General features: G+C 44.1%; 1 protein-coding gene across 6 annotated transcripts in view; it reads left to right on the top strand.

Annotated features, from left to right (window-relative positions):
• The window catches only part of akap7 (A-kinase anchoring protein 7), a 214,204-nt gene that overhangs the window by 7,867 nt on the left and 191,337 nt on the right, over nucleotides 1-15,000 (top strand). For 5 of the 6 annotated variants that reach the window (XM_079887604.1, XM_079887608.1, XM_079887605.1 and 2 more), the window contains exons 4-7: nucleotides 1-104; nucleotides 4,355-4,515; nucleotides 7,319-7,431; nucleotides 9,523-9,670. The exon at nucleotides 1-104 is cut by the window's left edge and continues 33 nt beyond it. In XM_079887604.1, coding sequence (XP_079743730.1) covers nucleotides 1-104; nucleotides 4,355-4,515; nucleotides 7,319-7,431; nucleotides 9,523-9,670 — 526 coding nt within the window. Of the gene's footprint in view, nucleotides 105-1,516; nucleotides 1,983-4,354; nucleotides 4,516-7,318; nucleotides 7,432-9,522; nucleotides 9,671-15,000 lie in introns of those variants that run through there. The other variant, XM_079887607.1, reaches the window with a different exon arrangement.

The following is a 15,000-nucleotide window of genomic DNA, read 5'->3' as shown; positions in this document are numbered from 1 at the left end:
GTGCTGGAGAAGGACTCTCGTCTGTCGCGAGCGCTGATACCTGTGGATACTCTACACATTACTCTACTAGTGGCTCACCTGAACACACAGGAGCAGGTTGATCTGTAAGAACACACACACACACACACACTCACACACTCACACACACATACACAGTGTTAGGCTCTCTATGCATGGATTCAGTTTATGAATCACAATTACACTCTGTCCTGGGCAGATGCAATTTGTCTGCCACATCAGACGCCGTAAAATCAATCCAAAATCACAGCCAATCAGAAGAGAGTGTGGGCGGAGTCTCTCTGCAAGAGCACTGCACTCACAACCAAATCAATCAAAAACACAGCCAATCAGAAGAGAGTGTTGGCGGAGTCTCTCTGCAAACTCACTACACGCAACCAAATCAATCCAGCCAATCAGGAGAGAGTGTGGGCAGAGTGACATAAAGTGACATTAAACTTTTAAAAGTATGACAATAATAAATTTATATACTTTGTAACAAATACTTTGTAACAAAATGTCAAAATGACTTGAGATGTAGTAAGAGAGATGAATAAATGACTTCAATTATTGCTAAATAAATTAATCTTAATTAAATAATGTAACAATCTATTATTGGACAGTTTTTAATAATTCACCAATCTGTTGTCCATTATTCCTTATGTAACACACGGCTTATTGCTCTTTAAAACAGCAGCGACAGCTACATGATGAAGGACACTAATGGCGCTCTTCCACTACACAGTACCAGCTCAACTCGCCTCTGTTTGGTTTTCCACTGTGTAAAAGTTGTACCTGTACCTCCCTTCCAGGTACTTTTTTTCGTACCACCTCCGGCGAGGTTCTGAGCGAGCTGAGGCGATACTAGAATGTGACGTGAAAACACGGCAGACTGCTGATTGGTCAGAGAGAATCGTCACTATTCACTGCGTCATCATTGCACGCGCCAGACGGAGTATCCGGAATAAACAACATCCAAAAACAGCATACACTCGATTTCCTCCACTGTCCTGTGTGTGTGTGTGTAGCGGGTGTGTCTCGCACATAGACAGTAAAATAAAGGTAGAAGATTAAGTCACGGCAGTTTCCTGCGGCGTCGCTATGACGACCAGGTACTATTGTGGAGATACTATCTGCAATGGAAAACGGAGCAAAAAGCGAGCCGAGCCGAGCCGAGCCGAGCCGAGTTGAGTTGAGTTGAGTTGAGTTGGTACTGGTAATGGAAAAGCGCCATAATTCTGTTCATCAGTAATGTTAGCTGTGTTCACTCTTTGTTCTTGGCAGTCCTCTAAAGGCAAATCCCCCTGACAGCACGCTTCACCCCAGCCTGACCCCAGCCTGACCCCTGCCTGACCCCAGCCTGACCCCAGCCTGACCCCGGCCTGACCCCAGTTAGCATAACCCAGAGCATCAGCTGCTCCGTGAAGAGACAAGTTGTCCAAACCACAGACATTTTATTGTGTTTGAAGGCCACATGTGAGATCTGTGTGTGTGTGTGTGTGTGTGTGTGTGTGTGCAGTGCCGCGTCCACACTCTCAGCGCTGGAGTCTCCTCTGAACACACTGCTGACGGGACACAGGCTGATCCTGTGTGTGTGTGTGTGTGTGTGTGTGTGTGTGTGTGTGTGTGTGTGTGTGTGTGTGTGTGTGTGTGTGTGTGTGTGTGTGTGTGTGTGTGTGCAGTGCCGCATACACACTCTCAGCGCTGGAGTCTCCTCTGAACACACTGCTGACGGGACACCGGCTGATCCTGTGTGTGTGTGTGTGTGTGTGTGTGTGTGCAGTGCCGCGTCCACACTCTCAGCGCTGGAGTCTCCTCTGAACACAATGCTGACGGGACACAGGCTGATCCTGTGTGTGTGTGTGTGTGTGTGTGTGTGTGTGTGTGTGTGTGTGTGTGTGTGTGTGTGTGTGTGTGTGTGTGTGTGTGCAGTGCCGCGTCCACACTCTCAGCGCTGGAGTCTCCTCTGAACACACTGCTGACGGGACACCGGCTGATCCTGTGTGTGTGTGTGTGTGTGTGTGTGTGTGTGTGTGTGTGTGTGTGTGTGTGTGTGTGTGTGTGCAGTGCCGCGTCCACACTCTCAGCGCTGGAGTCTCCTCTGAACACAATGCTGACGGGACACAGGCTGATCCTGTGTGTGTGTGTGTGTGTGTGTGTGTGTGTGTGTGTGTGTGTGTGTGTGTGTGTGTGTGTGTGTGTGTGTGTGCAGTGCCGCGTCCACACTCTCAGCGCTGGAGTCTCCTCTGAACACACTGCTGGCGGGACACAGGCTGATCCTGTGTGTGTGTGTGTGTGTGTGTGTGTGTGTGTGTGTGCAGTGCCGCGTCCACACTCTCAGCGCTGGAGTCTCCTCTGAACACACTGCTGGCGGGACACAGGCTGATCCTGTGTGTGTGTGTGTGTGTGTGTGTGTGTGTGTGTGTGTGTGTGTGTGTGTGTGTGTGTGTGTGTGTGTGTGCAGTGCCGCGTCCACACTCTCAGCGCTGGAGTCTCCTCTGAACACACTGCTGGCGGGACACAGGCTGATCCTGTGTGTGTGTGTGTGTGTGTGTGTGTGTGTGTGTGTAGCGCTGCGTCCACACTCTCAGCGCTGGAGTCTCCTCTGAACACACTGCTGGCGGGACACAGGCTGATCCTGTGTGTGTGTGTGTGTGTGTGTGTGTGTGTGTGTGTGTGTGTGTGTGTGTGTGTGTGTGCAGTGCCGCATCCACACTCTCAGCGCTGGAGTCTCCTCTGAACACACTGCTGGCGGGACACAGGCTGATCCTGTGTGTGTGTGTGTGTGTGTGTGTGTGTGTGTGTGTGTGTGTAGTGCCGCGTCCACACTCTCAGCGCTGGAGTCTCCTCTGAACACACTGCTGGCGGGACACAGGCTGATCCTGTGTGTGTGTGTGTGTGTGTGTGTGTGTGTGTGTGTGTGTGTGCAGCGCTGCGTCCACACTCTCAGCGCTGGAGTCTCCTCTGAACACACTGCTGGCGGGACACAGGCTGATACTGTGTGTGTGTGTGTGTGTGTGTGTGTGTGTGTGTGTGTGTGTGTGTGTGTGTGTGTGTGTGTGTGTGTGTGTGTGTGCAGTGCCGCGTCCACACTCTCAGCGCTGGAGTCTCCTCTGAACACACTGCTGGCGGGACACAGGCTGATCCTGTGTGTGTGTGTGTGTGTGTGTGTGTGTGTGTGTGTGTGTGTGTGTGTGTGTGTGTGTGTGTGTGCAGTGCCGCGTCCACACTCTCAGCGCTGGAGTCTCCTCTGAACACACTGCTGGCGGGACACAGGCTGATCCTGTGTGTGTGTGTGTGTGTGTGTGTGTGTGTGTGTGTAGCGCTGCGTCCACACTCTCAGCGCTGGAGTCTCCTCTGAACACACTGCTGGCGGGACACAGGCTGATCCTGTGTGTGTGTGTGTGTGTGTGTGTGTGTGTGTGTGTGTGTGTGTGTGTGTGTGTGTGTGTGTGTGTGCAGTGCCGCATCCACACTCTCAGCGCTGGAGTCTCCTCTGAACACACTGCTGGCGGGACACAGGCTGATCCTGTGTGTGTGTGTGTGTGTGTGTGTGTGTGTGTGTGTGTGTGTGTGTAGTGCCGCGTCCACACTCTCAGCGCTGGAGTCTCCTCTGAACACACTGCTGGCGGGACACAGGCTGATCCTGTGTGTGTGTGTGTGTGTGTGTGTGTGTGTGTGTGTGTGTGTGTGTGTAGTGCCGCGTCCACACTCTCAGCGCTGGAGTCTCCTCTGAACACACTGCTGGCGGGACACAGGCTGATACTGTGTGTGTGTGTGTGTGTGTGTGTGTGTGTGTGTGTGTGTGTGTGTGTGTGTGTGTGTGTGTGTGTGTGTGCAGTGCCGCGTCCACACTCTCAGCGCTGGAGTCTCCTCTGAACACACTGCTGGCGGGACACAGGCTGATCCTGTGTGTGTGTGTGTGTGTGTGTGTGTGTGTGTGTGTGTGTGTGTGTGTGTGTGTGTGTGCAGCGCTGCGTCCACACTCTCAGCGCTGGAGTCTCCTCTGAACACACTGCTGGCGGGACACAGGCTGATACTGTGTGTGTGTGTGTGTGTGTGTGTGTGTGTGTGTGTGTGTGTGTGTGTGTGCAGTGCCGCGTCCACACTCTCAGCGCTGGAGTCTCCTCTGAACACACTGCTGGCGGGACACAGGCTGATCCTGTGTGTGTGTGTGTGTGTGTGTGTGTGTGTGTGTGTGTGTATGTGTGTGTGTGCAGTGCCGCGTCCACACTCTCAGCGCTGGAGTCTCCTCTGAACACACTGCTGGCGGGACACAGGCTGATCCTGTGTGTGTGTGTGTGTGTGTGTGTGTGTGTGTGTGTGTGTGTGTGTGTGTGTGTGTGTGTGTGTGCAGTGCCGCGTCCACACTCTCAGCGCTGGAGTCTCCTCTGAACACACTGCTGGCGGGACACAGGCTGATCCTGCCCTTCTGTGGAGTCGGACACTTTAAACAGGAAGTGGCGTTTGTCCAGATCGCAGAAGGAGAGCATCTGAACACACTCGCGCTCATCGCAGGTACATCGCTCTTCCTCACTCCTCATCCTCTGCTCTCCTGCACAAATAAACACACACCATTCGTTCAGTAGTTTAAAAGCTGTACTTTATTATTTCATTGATAAATGCGCTCAATCAGTGTTTCAACGGCAGAAAGACAGTTGTAAACAATGTCACACTGGTTGACCGTTAACTCATAGTCAGCAAGAGCGCTCTCGCCACCAAGTGGACAGGGGTGAGAACTACAGTTACAAGGTGCAGTACATCACTCACTGTAATCTGTCAAAATGACGGACAGCTTTCAGATTTTTCACTGTACATGTAATGTAGTTTAAAGGGATTGTTTACCCAGAAATTATCATTCTATCATCATTTACAGCCTTAATGTTCCTTAAACATGACGTACGTTCTTCTGCGAAACATAAGAGAAGATATTTTGAGAGATGTCTCATTGTTTTTGTCCATACAGTGGAAGTCAGTAGAGTCCAAAACTCTCTTTTGTGAAGAATGAGCTTTGATTGATAGATTATTCAGATATTCCAGATATTACTTCCTCACGTCACAATGTAAAATATTAGCATAACGCCGCTCAAAGACACATGCAAAGAGAGAAGTCGTTTCGGTGAATTATAATGCGGTCGTCGTGGCGTGGCGTTCCGATGTTGGTTACGAACAATTATGGAAGGCCAAAAGGGCCAAAACGTTTTGGCCCTTTTGGTCTTCCATAAACGATCTGCTTGATCATCCGCATTTACAATCCGACTCGTGTTCGAACTGATACGGTGAAACCAACGACTGAAGCTTACGATTATGGTAAGGGGTGTTACGTTTCAGACACGCACTTGAGGTGTTTGGCCAATCACAGCACATTGGATCAGCTGGCCAATCAGAGCACTCTGAGCTCTTCAGAAGGCGGGGCTTTGTAGAAATCAGTGTGGAATAGAGGAGCTGCAATAGACCAGCAAAGGGAAAACTGGAGGCGGCCAACACAAACCAGCACAGATTCGGCTACACAATAATGATCTTAAATTATTATTATTGTTATTAAATGTCATCTTGTTGTGTTGTTGGGTGCAAGAATCGACAGAGTACAGGCTCCAATTTGAAATTTTATCGCATAATGTTTTCTAAATTATTGTGATTATTTGTGAATCATCTATGATTGTATACATTGTTTTGATTGATTGTGATAGACTTTTTGAAGAACCTGGTAATAGTGGAGCGGCTAAGTGATATAATCGTTCAGTTTATGATACAAGCATGAAAATTGGCATGAGCAGTCTCCATGGGTCACTTGACAAGAAAATTGTCCGAGCCACTTGAAATTTCAAGATGGCGGCAATTTTTCAAGATGGCCGACACCTTAGTGGAGCAGTTAAGTGATATAGTGGTTTATTTGGTGATACAAGCATGAAAATTGGCATGAGCAGTCTCTGTGGGTCACTTGACAATAAGCCACCCACAGCTACTTGAAATTTCATGATGGCGGCCATTTTTCAAGATGGCCACCACCTTAGTGGAGCAATTAGGTTCATTTTCATGCTTGTATCACCAACTAAATGATTTCTTAAGCCTAATGGCCGCCATCTTGAAATTTCAAGTAGCTGTGGGTGGCTTATTGTCAAGTGACCCATGGAGATTGCTCATGCCAATTTTCACGCTTGTATCATAAACTGAACGATTCTGCCAAACATAAGCACTTAGCCGCTCCACTATAAGAAAGAGTAATCAAATACATAGTTAAAAAATGAATATGCTGTATCTGGAATTTTTATTTCTAGAAAATATTCACATCATTAAAATTGCACCGTAATGTCACTCTTTACATTGTCGTCTTCTGTCTGGCCGTGGCGCTGGCTCGGCAGAACTGCGGATCGTACCACACAAGTCTTGCACGTGACCATTTAGTGCAGTTATAGGTGTCTAAATATGTATATGCCCTCAGTTTCTCTTTACCCTTGGTTTCTCTATCGGGTCGGTGTAGAAGTCAGGCCACTTAACCGGAGGTAGCGTTAACGTTAATCCTGTCAGATCGTCCATCCACTGACTGAGCGTGTATGCCGGGTCAGCCAATCTGGGATGTCCGTTAAAATTTACTTTTGCAAATAACAATCGCGGCCCTGGACAGTGAGTGACCTTGCACATTAAGATAAAATCAGATTTTCTCTAGTCATTGTTAAAAAACAAGCTAACAAAACTGGCACACTAACGTTAGTGAAGCGTGAGGGATCGTTCTGCCTCCACCTAAGCTCCGCCCACAACAAAACCTCACCATGTTTACCAACTGAAACTGGGTCTATAATGTACTGATTGGCATTAAAGCATGTTAACCTATTCTATTACACCCAATAAAGAAAAGAATGAGAGTGAATCTCTACATCTGGGATGTGCGTCTGGTGTGTGGATGTGTTTGATGGTCCCTTCAGTTTTCAGACTCTCGAACATAATCATCCACTGTACCAAAATAAACCCAGAGTTGTGGCCAGATTTGAGGTTTTACTGCTTCCAGTATTGGTGTAATCAGATTGATATGTAAAAAAGCCTCTAATATTCGCTGATGGTGTATATGAGAACAGTATTCCGGATCCCTGCAGGAAGTGGAGTGAGAACACGTTCAAGGTTTCGATGCACAAGACACCGAGAGCTCAGGCTGCTAATGTCATCTCGCTCTTTCTCGCCCTCTCTGTATTGATTATGTCTTGTCTTACATTGAGGACGGTGAGACAGTCTCGGCCCGGTCCGGTCCTCGGGAGGCTGTAAATAGACTATCCCAGGATGCATCTGTGTCTCTGAGGCTGTGTGTGTGTTGTTTCTCTCCACCCAGAGAGTGTGAGGAAGGCGTTTGAGGAGAGAGGCATCGTGTCTGGAGATGACAAAGCCTTCAAACCTCATCTGACGTTTCTCAAACTCTCACGAGCTCCCAAACTACGCAAGCAGGTAAGAAGCGCTCGCGTGTGTGTGTGTGTGTGTGTGTGCAGAATACATTTACTGTAACACAGCATTGAGTCAATGACAACAGTGATAATTGTAATTTATTTTTGGAAATCATGATTAATATATCATCAGTGCAGTCGCAGTTATGTAAGTGTGTGTATAATTCATGCAAAATAAAAATCAGCTTTTATTAGTGAAAACGCGCCTGACGTGCTCATTTTTTAAAGCTATTAATTATACAGAACCGTTCAAAGGTTTGGGGTCAGTAAGACTTTAATTTACTTTTATAGAAATTAATAGTTTTTCGCTATGGACGCATTGAATTGACGGTAATACATTTATAATGCTGTTATTTAGAATTTTCTATTCATCAAAGAATCCTGACAAATTAAATGTATCAATAAAATGTTTTCTTGATTTCATAATAATCATAAATGTTTCTTGATCATCAAATCCTCATATTAGAGTGATTTCTGAAGGATCATGTGACACTGAAGACTGGAGTAATGATGCTGAACATTCAGCTTTGATCACAGGAATAAATTACACTTTACTATATATTCACACAGAAAACAGAGGATTTAAAGTGCCTCTGTTGTCTCTGTTCATGTAGTGTGTAATACAGCTGTTTGTGAATGTAAAAGGTCTGCAAAGTTTCACAGATCAAAGGTCAGATTGCGTTTACATGCACGCTCTAAGGCTGATTATGCTTAATAACTGACATTACAAATGAAATACTCTGAGTCAGATACGCAGATGATTATGTTTTGGCATCACACAGGGTCATGGCCTGATTTATTAATAAAGCCATGTAAATGTGGTTCACTTGCGTTGTCAGGTCACTTGTTTACATCTACATTTAATCATTTAGCAGATGCTTTTATCCAAAGCGACTTAAAATGAGGAGAGCAATAGAAGCAATTAAAGGGTAACTCTCGCCAAAATTGAACCTAGGCTCTTTTTGTTAATCTACCCGAGTCAAACTTTCGTGTAAAAGCATAATTAGAATGGAAACGCCACTTTTAAGATTGACTGTATTTTCGTTTTCGGTCAAAATGCCTTTTGAATGGGAGTGAATGGGGCACGACAGTGATAGCATCAAAATGGCTATTTTTAAAACACTAAGGAGGCTCGACACAACATGAAACTGTGCTGGAAGTGTCACCAGCGGCTCTACACATGAACTCCAGCACTGAGAACAGTGTTTGTGTACACAGAGTTCACTAAAAAGATACAAGTATAACGAGGTTGGGTTCCTTCAACTGTCCATCCTATTAAAAATGGCTAGACTATATAAGATAATTGTAAAAAGAGCATTGTATTTCGCCAGATTTTATAGTGTAAAACATATTCAAGCGTGAATGAGAACCGTTTCGAGGGGGATGCCAGGTGTGCAAAAAAAACAACTAAAAAAACAAACAAACAAATATTCGATTGTCAAATTTTCAAATCGAATACCAACCCACCGAACGAATATTCGAATATTCGGGTCCAGCCCTAATAATTTTCTACAAATTTTGACATTTGTGTCGATGGCGAGGAAAGAGTTAGTGTTTTTGACCTTGGATGCATGTAAACTTATTGTAGGAGAAAACAAAACAAGAGCATAATAGTGCTGAAATAATATTTAACAATATTACAGTTTTTACTGTATTTTTGATTAAAGTAATGCAGCCTTGTTTCAAAAACATGAAAAAGCCTAAAGTGCTGTAGTTTGATGGTGTGGTGAGGATGAAGCAGGGGCGAGACTGACGCCAGATCTCCTGTTCCCGCTCATCACTCACACACAATCAGATCAAACACACATTACACAGCTTTAACTCGAGTGCTTCCACTCCCAGTGCTCATGAAGACTCTCTCCACATCCGCTGAGCGGTGTGTGTAGTGTGTACGTGACAGACGGACTGATGCTTCTTCTGCATGTGGAGGACACAGATAGGGAGGTGTGTGTGTGTGTGTGTGTGTGATCTTCCCACAGCTCAGGCTTCCTCTCGAGGTTATCGGCCCCGACAGACACTTCCAGCCCCACTGGACTGTCTCTTGTGTGTGTCCTTCTGCTTGCTCTGGACTCACTGTGTGTGTGTGTCTTCGCAGGGCGTTAAGAAGCTGGATCCGGCTCTGTTCTCTGACTTCGAGAGCCGTGTGTTCGGAGACGAGTGTGTGTGTAGAGTGGACCTGTGCTCCATGCTCAAGAAAAAGACCTCAGATGGATACTACCACCGCGAGAAGAGCGTCACGTTCAGTGAGTAAACCTGCTCTGGAGGAAAGAGTGTGTGTGTGTGTGTGTGTGATGAAGATGCGGCTGTGCATCAGTCTGGTGTGAAGCAGTGCTTCTGGACTGGATGGGTCTTTGACATCATCATCTTCATCAACATCTTCTGGCTTGTGATTTGGGCTCAGGTTTGCAGGTCATTTCCAAACTCTGATCTTTAATTCAAGGCTGGTACTGTGTGATGGCATCAGATAATAATGGCATATTATAAACCACAGTACTCAAACCCACTGTGTGTTGTTAGTAGCAGAGGTCGACCGATAGTGGATTTTACCGAGACCGATATTTAGGTTTGACCGCACATGCCGATAACCGATATTTTTTTATAAATGGATACTGGGATTAAAAACAAACATAACACTCCAAGTAAAACAGTGCTGAACTGAAATGTGCTGAATGAAATAAATATATAAATATGAATATATTAAAACGAGAAGTTGAATGAACTCTACAGAAAATAATTGAAACATTAAAATATTACAGGTCAAATATGCGTTTCTTTAAGAGTCGTGCTTAAAGATGGCCATATTTAAATATCTGAATAGGCCAGAGCATTAAAATTACATAAACGTAGACCTATAGTACATGTACAATCTCTCTTTATTTGCTTCTATTTTAGAACACTTGATGATTATCTAATCAAAATAACAGTATGTATTGTAGTGATAAAAAAGGAACTGAAATCGAATGCGTTTCTGATTAGTTTCTGTCGACTGCATGAACATATCAGTGTTGAGAAAGCAATCACGTCACTAGCTTTAAATATTAAACTTCGCCGGCTAATGAATGCATAAAAGTGAACAGCTGGATATAAACTAAAGCAAATAGATGGTAACAATTGCGACATTAAACATTTGGGTCAGGTTTGCGTGTGTTTTTGTCACATTGCTTTAATCGCTTGAGGTAGCCAATACTAATGTTAGTAATTAACAAATTAATTACTTTATAATGATATGGCAATATGTACTTTAGTGTTCTGTCTGTGTTTTAAATGCGCATCTGAAGTGTCGGCTCTCTCCGTGTAGCGCGCAGCCTCACGTGTTAACGTAAACAACTGATAGTGATAGTTGTTATTCCGCCTCTAGAGGGCGCTCTCGCTCTGTATAAAGCCAGCAGTCTCTTCTCAGCGCGCTCGTACTGTGTAGTGACAGCACACTCTTCTCAGCCGATCCAGCAACGGACGCAACCCAGAAAAACTATCGGTGTGGATTTTTGCAGATAACAATAGTTCCACCAATCAACTATCGGTACCGATATATCGGCAAAACCGGTTAATCGGTGACCTCTATATGGAAATGAACAGTGTTTCCTCTTTCTGTGTGTTACCTGGAACGAGTGATTCAGTAAAAGTCTTCGTGAAAACTACAGATTATACTTCCTCATGTTTGTATTCCCGCCCACGGACTGTCAGATCAGCAGAGGGTTATTAACACAACAGTTCATGTAAGGTTAGGGTTAATATAACTATATTATACTTTATCCTAGCCTGGCTAACGTCAGACCAAGTCTCATTTGAGACTTGGTCTGGGAACCACGTGTTCATTTTCTCGTATTTGAGGCGTGGTTTACGAATGCCCAGAGCCGTTTATTGGGCGCTATGAATGTCTATCAAATGCGCCTGTACATAGCTCATAGCCAATCGCTTCAATTATACCAGATGACGTATGTAGAGCGGCAGAAATTCGACGAGGAAAAAGACGATGGGTCAAAGATTTATTTGTACACAATGGCGTTTAGCGAATATTACCGTTTGTGCAAGATAAACATGAGGGTAGAAGGTAACGTCGAGTCTGATGACATGTTGAATCCATAGATATAAACAAACTGCTTCGGTGTCGTTATCGTCTTGCTGCTCCCTCCCCGTTCTGTGATTGGTTCCCTTTTTCAGGGGAAAATTTGGTCCATGGTGTCCAGACTGCCTAGCAGTGTGAATAAAATCGCGCTGCGAGCAAGGCAGTATGGGGAAACCCAGGCTAACTTTATCCACTCTTTGAACAGCATTATGGTAAAACTGGATCACTACGGCAACATCTTTCTCACCTGAACGCGACGGGGGGAACTGGCAGAACAGCAGTGTTTTTCTTTCAGTTTTCCCCTTCGTTTGGTCTAAAACACTGCGTTTGTGCTCATCCAGTATGAAATGTTGACTGCAAGCATGAAGGTTTATCATATTTTCCTTCTCTTTATTCTCTCTGTATTTAAGATTCTTTGCACCCTTTAGTCGCTGTCTACAAAGCTCTGGATCCTACTCTGGAAACCCAGAGACGTTTACTCTTTGAATGCTTGCTCCCGGGAGCGATGCAAGTCGACACCATTACGAGTGAAAGTTTGCTTAGAAGTAAGCATGGCGGTATTTGACTCTGGTCAAGCGTATCCAGAGCAGACTGGTGGGAGTGGCCTTGGACCGCAACAAACCCAGTGCATTATGGGTGCTGAAGTTTTACTACCAGTTTGACAAAAGGGAAGAAAACAGCATTTTCTTCAGTTGTCTATAGTCAGGTAACACCGATGTTTTCACCTTTCTACTGCATAGGCAGACAAGTTTCACTGAAAGCTCATCCTGCCAGCTGGTGAAGTTTCCCTTTATTGAGTGCCATTTTGTTTAGGCAAAACCCTGTTTTTTCAGACACTGGTCAATCTTGAAATTTTGAGCTATTTTGCTTCATTCATAACTTGACTTCTTTCTGATTAGTGGAAAGAAATGATCCACAATACACATTTAAGGGATAATAATACACATCCAGCCGGTCGTTACCACAGAATACACCCTGACAGGAAGATCAGGACCCTGATGTGGAGCGTAGGGATCTCCTGCTATCCTGAAGACGTTTATTCTGGGATAACAACCGGCTGGATGTACATTATCCTGCTTATTACGCAGGCATTGGCCTCACTAAATATTGATTTGAGCTGAGATATTTAATTAGCTCATTAAACACACTATTAGCAAGCAGCTTTGAGTTAAAACGGACATTTAAGGGATGATGTTCAGACGAACATGATAGCACAGGATACTCGTTTGAGGACAAGAACTCTTAAGGAATATCTTCATCTTGATGTATTATTCATCTTTACAATAAGATTTATTTGTTAACATTAGTTAACATGAACTAACAATCAACAATAATTCTGCAGCATTTATTAGTCTTAGTTAGCTTGAACTATTACTAATACATTTGTAAGATCAACTGTTGTAGGCTATTTGTTAATGTTAATCTAACATGAACAAGCAGTGAACAGTTGAAACACAGGAGCTCAGGCAGGGAAGAGCGATAACCAATAATAATAATAAACGAGGACTGACGAGAGACGGAACTGAACAGGGAGTAATGGTATATAAGGTGCGTTCACACCATGTTGTGATTGCAGTCAAGGGTGAAATTGTCAATCACACATTGGGGGGGACAGCTGTGGGACTTTTTGTGTTGGCGCATGCACACATTTTTTTAATCAAAATAAAATAAAAGTCAGAGTCCGAACACTTACCAGCATACAACAGTCATGCTGTTAAGTGTACTTGGTACTTCTAGGGGGGTCCGGGGGCATACTCCCCCGGAAGAAAATTTTGTACATTTTAAAGGTAAGTTCATTAATCTGGTGCACTTTGAGTCACCCGAATCCACTGTTAAAAATAAATAATCGCCCGAACCTATGATATTCTCTGATTTAGATATCTGCATCTGATCATCACATTACAATTATTCAAATTCTTAGTGTTAAGCATGATAATATGGTAACATATCACACTGACATAGGCTGATTTAAAATGAACATTTATTTAAAATAAAAGTTCTTCTTTTGCCAAAATTATATTTCCTTAAAGCTACACTGTGTAACTTTTTTAGTTGATTCTTAGCAAAAAACACTTAGTTCTTTCAAAAATATATGTGCTCATTAATGTATATTTACTTCTTTCAAGTAATGAAGTATTCTCTTAAGTTTATAATCTGCCATTGAAAGTACATACGGGTGAGGGGTTCGAATGCCAGTCGCCATGTTGCCCCTCCATCTTGAAACTACATTAGCCAAAGAGGGACATGCCTGTAAATTCAAGCTTCGCCTTTTGCGTTTTTCACTCAGTGACACCGTGACGAATGCGAGGGGGAGATTACTCGCGAGCTCGCGAGTGCCGGCAGATTTGAAAGATAGTGTGTGTGTGTGTGTGTGTGTGTGTGTGCGTGTGTGTGTGCGTACTCACATTTGAAAGAGAGAATTAAAACATCAACGCGACAGACAAATCAGCAAGACCATAGTCATATTGGAGTAACTTTTCCCAGATGGAAAGAGCTCATGAGGAGAAAAGATTTTAAAACGGACGCCGAGGTTGCCTGCTTTCTTCTCGACAGGTAATTCAGCCTGTTGTAATTCATTTGTGTAAATTCGAAGTTTTATAGTTGCTTGTCTAACCATAGCATGGTTGTACATAACACCAGAACAACTTTTGTAGCTATAACTTCATCCTCGCTCAATGGTGAAAAAGTATTGTTTACCTTGTAACATAAATCTGTGCTGCGACGGATCACAGGTAATGAATAGTTTTAAAGGCGCAATTTTTTAAGCTATATATAAAAAAGGACACTGTAAATTTTAGTTATTTTTAATTGCTTTTACTTTGTACACATTGTAACGTTAGCCTAATCTGATTATGCTGGGATGATTCCAAGGGTGACGTTTACCTCCTGACATCTGTCCTGTAGTTTTATTCATTTTAGACGTATTGTTTATTATTGTCATGGACGAAGTCGATAACTGGAAGCCATGTTAATCTTGGAATAATACGGCCACAATAGGAGTTAAAATGCCCTCAGAATTGAGAGGAACAGAAACAAATATTCACTGGGTAGTCATATACAATAACCGCTAGATGGGGGTAAAAATCACACAGTGTAGCTTTAATAGCCTAAACAGAGGCTTTACTCAGTTTGGGCCATGCAAATTATGGGAGTTTCCCGGGAGAAATAACAAACCGGGAGGGGTCCGGGAGATAGGGCTAAAAAACGGGAGAAACCCGGGAAAAACGGGAGTGTTGACAGGTATGGCCAAATGTCTGTCAGATTTCGCGCTCCTAACTCTTCTTCTGTTTGGTTTTTCCTAACTCACTGACGGTGCACGAGCTACTAAAGGTATAGGGAAAACATGACATGGATTTCAGGAGAAATAGGTTTTGTTAATGTATAGTGTAAGGCCAGTCGAATGAATTTGGGAAATGGACCGGCCGGGATTTTATATTTTCGGAGCTCGAAAGAAAGAAAGACGTATTTGCAATCACATCGATATCGCCCGCATAATCATACAGTATA

This window comes from Squalius cephalus, assembly GCF_949319135.1.
Source record: "Squalius cephalus genome assembly, chromosome: 12".
NCBI classification, from domain to species: domain Eukaryota; kingdom Metazoa; phylum Chordata; class Actinopteri; order Cypriniformes; family Leuciscidae; genus Squalius; species Squalius cephalus.
The sequence above is the reverse complement of the archived record's forward strand: the minus strand, read 5'-3'. Positions and strand labels throughout refer to the sequence as shown.